Source organism: Priapulus caudatus, unplaced genomic scaffold, assembly GCF_000485595.1.
Source record: "Priapulus caudatus unplaced genomic scaffold, Priapulus_caudatus-5.0.1 Scaffold1826, whole genome shotgun sequence".
Taxonomy (NCBI): Eukaryota; Metazoa; Priapulida; class Priapulimorpha; order Priapulimorphida; family Priapulidae; genus Priapulus; species Priapulus caudatus.
The window spans coordinates 3,551-8,888 of NW_014578887.1; the positions used below are offsets into that span (position 1 = coordinate 3,551).

Genomic DNA, 5,338 nt, shown 5'->3' on the forward strand with positions numbered 1-5,338 from the left:
ATAAAGGGACAAATAAGGAATATTACAAAATGCCACAGTTGTATTTAAAATGGTAAACAAAGCCAAAATACACAAGACAAACTCATATTGATTTACCTTAAACCTTGTAAATTTTGTAATAAAAAATGCTCACCTTTTATAGGAAGCCTGTTAGCCAAGTCATGAATTTTATCTGCTGAGGTGATCACAGTCTCCTGACTTAAAACAAATCAGAAAGCACTACATTCTATTATTGCTTGTCATTGCAGTCAGAAGCAATATGTAACAGTGCTAAAAAGAATCTGCCCAATACCAGCTCAACTATGGTGCTATGGATAAGTTGTTATACAATGATTGCCCAAAAATCCATTCAAAATATTTTTAATGCATGCTTATGGCTTAATAATCCAGAGAGTGTGCATAGGAATTCCACATTGATTACTTATAAATTGTACAACCACAGTAGTTTACTGACCTTTGATATAGTTTAATTTTCTCTGATTAGACATTACCTATCTACATGCTTTTCATGATCAATCATTGCAGATTCTAGAACATCAGGCAACCTGTCATTGCTCTTTACCAATTTCCAGTCTGCATCCTGAAAACAAATAATAAGTGTTTTAACGAATAGAGCTAAGCCATTAACAAATATACAATATATATATATATATATATATATATACTATATATAGCTAATATATAGTATATACTATTATACTATATATATATATAAGAGAGAGAGAGGCAAGAGAAGGAGAGACGGAGAGGAATGATGGGACAGAGAGAGAGAGAAGGAGACAGAGGCACAAGAGACAGTAGACAATGAGCAGACGAGAGAGAGACGAGACGAGCAGCGAGAAGAGAAGAGAGAGGAGAAAGAGAGAGCAGCAGACGAGGCCGAGAGGCGGGCGGCGGGGGGAATAGAAAAAAGATTTCCAGTGAAAGTGAGGAATAATATTTTTGCAGTACTATAATAGAATTCATCAGTATTCGTTGACCGTTAAAATTGACAATTTATAAATGCAGAACCATACCTGAATGCTGTTGCTAGACACAAGTGCCCCAATTAAACACATGCTGATCTTCAGCCACAGATATGTCTCTGGGGCAGATGTGCTCACAGCGCCACCTAGTGTCAGACACTGATGGTTCATTGCCTTTGGGAGGAAAATCATAGTAAACAGGGTAAACAGCACGACTGTTAGCAGAAACGTCGATTTCAAATTAGAATTACATCACCATCATCTAGACTTTACAAAAGGGGTGAACATGTGGAAACCCTGACGTTAATACAACCCTCAGATCTTACATTTCTGAAGTACCTAGTCCGGCCTTTATATGCCGAACTCTAAAAGGGAAGTGTGGAACACACAGCCATACTAATAAATTGCTACAACAAGCAAATTTTTGCGGGATTTTACGAGATTTAACTGGTCAGAATAGGTAATATACCCAAGTACAATGGTGATAATTTGAATAATTGAACACTTAGCTATGCACAAATACAAAGATGGAATTAGAAGTGAATGGTCCTGTATTTGTGCTTTCATGGTGTGAAACATACAGGGCTGTATGAAAAATTGGTGCTCACGTTTTCTACCCAGATATCTGTTAGCATAGAATCTTTTACATAAAAATATATATATATATATATATATATATATAAGTCTATCAGTCCTTTGTGAGTTTGTGCACAGTGGCGTGCTGGTGCGGTAAGATTGTGTGTTGTAAATGCCATTTACGAGAAAATAATCGTCAATAGACAATATATTAACATGAGGAATTTGGTAGCAAATACTCTTTGTGTTGATTTAACATTGTGTTATTATTGAAATGACCCATGTGCTGGTGCTTACACGATCACTTGTAGCTAACTTTACTGAATACTGTCGTGTAATAAAGAATTTATTGTCCATTTGCAGTAGTGCAGATATTATACTAGTTTGGTAAGTCTGTGCATGAGTATGTGTCAATCTCTGAGTGTGAACACTAATGCTCATAGGGTCTATGTCCCCCAGGGTACTGCCGGAACGTACCCTGGTAACTATCTAGCTGATATGGTTAGGGTTAGGGTTAAGGTTAGGGTTAAGGTTAAGGTTAGGGTTAGGGTTAGGGTTAAGGTTAGGGTTAGGGAGTAGGAGTAGGCAACTCCCTAGACTCGTTAGTGGAGTAGGCGAGGTACGGTCCGGCATATTAGATAGTAGTAGGCCTATTTAGTACCAGGGTACGTTCCGGTATACCGGACCGTACCCAGGGTACGTTCCGGCAGTACCCTGGGGGACATAGACCCTATCAGCAACACTAATAGCTCTATCCGTGCAGTCTTTCGCTCTACCACAGTTACAGATGACAGTGCCAGTGTGTGGCGCAGGGAATGGTCACGCTGTCACTGGTGCAGTGGTGGAACAAGTACTTGAAGTAGAGGGTTTGACACAAATACTGTCACTAAACCTGTACACTGTCACCTAATAAGTTGGGTTGTACTTGTAACCATATATACACTGATCAGTGTCACTGTGGAATGCACAGTGCATTGTAGTATGCATGTATATAATATGTAATTTACAGTCTGTGTATCGTCTTTACGCGGTTACTGTACAGTGACATTGTAGTATATCGTAGATATAGAATGAAGATATGAAGAATGAAGATCTTTATTATATATCTATGGTACTATTGCAGTATTGTGTAGTGCAGTGACTGAGTCACAGCATAGATATAGAAGAAGATCTTCTTCTATATCTATGGTCACAGTCAGTGAGTAGACTGTAGTTGTAGTCTTAGTTAGTCTTAGTTGTAGAGTGCGTGTGCTGCCGACTGTGGAATTATTAATATAGTAGGAAATTAAAGTTACCGAGTGATGTACACACAGTAGTTACCTTTTAAGTCTTTTACAGTTACAATGTCACCTTTATAGTTCGTATGTACTAGTATATATCTATCCATGACATCAAGATATACGTGACAGATTCACACAATTGGAAATATTTGTATTTCCCACATGTTGCTAGACTGGTACCCGGTCCCACCTATCGGCTCGAGGGTGTAATCGAGTGGAGTGTGATAATCCATGTGAGTAATCGAGGTGGGAGCGAGCAAGGGGAGCGAGTACCAGTCTAACATGTTGCTTGCAACGCCCTCTTTAAGCTCAAATTCATCGTGACAAAAGACCATCGCAGTAAGATTTTATTCCGCACAAGGGCTAGTGATTCCGGGTTAATCAACTTAATTAAGGTGGTCTGTACTCATATTTAGGAATATTCTTGGTTGATTACGTATACAACATATTGGCATATGTCATTTTGTATGAAAATATAAGCGATGTGTGAACGGCAGTAGGTTATGCTAACGCCGTGAAACGCGCCCATGAACAAAAAAACAAACGTGCGCTGGCGAAGCAGTCCGAGCCGACGCAGACCCCAGTAATAATGAGCCAGTAATAAACCCGCACCCTCAGATTAGCAAAGCGAAGTTATAACGTCTGCATTTGCAGACAAGCGAAGCACCAGCACTGCCACTACTGCACTAATAGTAGTAGTAGTACTAGTAGTAGTACTACAGTACAGACAGAGCAGACGGTGAAGAGGTCTCTTGTACTGGCACTGTGATTAGTACAGCCTGTGGCCTGTACTAGCCCTTCGCTCCGTCACAGACAGGCAGGTAGAGCCTAGAGACTAATAATAATACTACTGTTCATGTAGTTCTGTAAGCTGGTTGTACAGAGTAAAGTTAGCCTTTACACACGAGCGATCTTGAATGCAATTGCAAGAACCTGAGATAAATTTTCCAGACAAAGTGAAATCTACTGTGTGCACCTACTTGCCAGGCTGAGTGCCCAGGCTACTGTCCTGTCTTGGTGACAAATCTGTCTGGCAGAGCTTTAGAGGATTGTAAATAATTTCTACTACTCAACGGATGCATTTAATAGGTGATAGTACGATTAATAGACGTTATCTCTATGACGCCCTGATGTCTTTGCCACATCTGTTGTTACACAGGTGAACCTGCGCACGTCGATGTGATGGATCAGACTGCAACGTGACAGATCGCAGCTTTCCCCGGCAGCGTCGTAACCGCATTCTTGCTACGGGATGCTGGAACGCACGCCGGTCCACGCTAGCATCCTTCCATCGCATGATAGCCGACAAAATACTCGCGCAGCAGCGACAGCAGCAGCAGCCGAGACTCACCTCGCCTCCTCGTCGTCGTCGTAGCGACCCACACGCCGCAGGCGGCGCGCACTCGCCAGGAGGGGGCGCCGCTAGCGAGTGCGCGCCACGCTCGCATCGTTAGCGCGATGCCGATCGTACGTTTCCACGGCTACCACGGCGAGAACATTGAGCTGCTGGATAATGGCACGGTGGCGCACCGCAAGTCGAGCTTTGCGCACGCGGTGACCTTCAGCGAGAAGCCGCTCTACCCCGGCGACATCTTCCTCCTCGAGATCGAACGCAACGAGCGAGGCTGGAGCGGATACATGCGCCTCGGCCTCACGCAGCACGACCCCAACTTCCGCTTCCCGCTGCCGCAGTTTGCGCTGCCGGACCTCGCGAACATGCACGCGCGGCGCTCGTGGATCTTCGCGGTGACGAAGACGCACAACCGCGTGTGGGTGGACGCCGATCCGCCGCAGGACGTGTCGCTGCACGACGGCATGAACCCGCACTACGAGTCGGTGCTCGGCACGGGACCGTACGTCGCGACGACACGCGGCGTGATCGCGCGCTCCATGCTGCGGCCGAGCGCGCGCGCGCCGCGCCGACCCAGCGGCGACGACCCCCACCTGCCGGACGTAGACAGTGACTCGAGCGTGGGGTCGGGGTCGAGCGTCGACGTGCTGCAGCGCGCCGGCGGAGGCAGCGTCCTGCCGACGGACATCGGGAGTCGCATCGGCGTAATGTACATTCCGGCGGGCGATTACGCGGAGATGCACTTCATTATTAACGGCGAGGACCAGGGGCCGTGCGCGACGGAGATCCCCCACCGGGAGGCGCCACTGTACGCGGTTGTCGACGTGTACGGCACGACGAAGCAAGTGCGGATCGTACAGCTTTACGGAGGTGAGCGATGCAGCATGTGTACACGCCGGGTGGTTCTCCCCAGGGCTTTAAAATGGATAAACTTCCGAACAAAAAGCCTACATACACCTACTGTGAGCATAAATTGCAGTATGCAAACATTACGAAATGTTCTTATTGAGCCAGAAAAGTGCAGGGGTAGAAATAATGAGAAAAAAACAGATGGTCCACAGGACCATCTAGTTTGAAATTTAGATGGTCCTCCTAAATTTGAGATGGTCCTCTTAAATTTTAGATGGTCCTCCTAAATTTCAAATTGTTCTCTAAATGTAATGCGG

General features: G+C 45.0%; 2 protein-coding genes across 4 annotated transcripts in view; one reads left to right on the plus strand and one right to left on the minus strand.

Annotated features, from left to right (window-relative positions):
• Window positions 1–96: 96 nt before the first annotated feature.
• Window positions 97–3,024, minus strand: LOC106817676 (the record flags this gene model as incomplete). The annotated part of the gene is made up of 4 exons (XM_014822360.1): window positions 2,862–3,024; window positions 1,017–1,139; window positions 492–580; window positions 97–198 (listed from the first exon to the last, which is right to left on the minus strand). Coding segments are annotated over exons 2-4 (311 nt in total), but the record flags the coding sequence as incomplete, so codon positions are not given.
• A 126-nt stretch (window positions 3,025–3,150) lies between these two features.
• LOC106817679 (neuralized-like protein 2) overlaps window positions 3,151–5,338 on the plus strand; it is a 4,244-nt gene continuing 2,056 nt past the window's right edge. The window contains exons 1-2 of one of the 3 annotated variants that reach the window (XM_014822363.1): window positions 3,151–3,219; window positions 3,981–5,042. In XM_014822363.1, coding sequence (XP_014677849.1) covers window positions 4,280–5,042 — 763 coding nt within the window. In that variant the 5' untranslated portion in view covers window positions 3,151–3,219; window positions 3,981–4,279. The other 2 variants (XM_014822364.1, XM_014822365.1) reach the window with 2 other exon arrangements.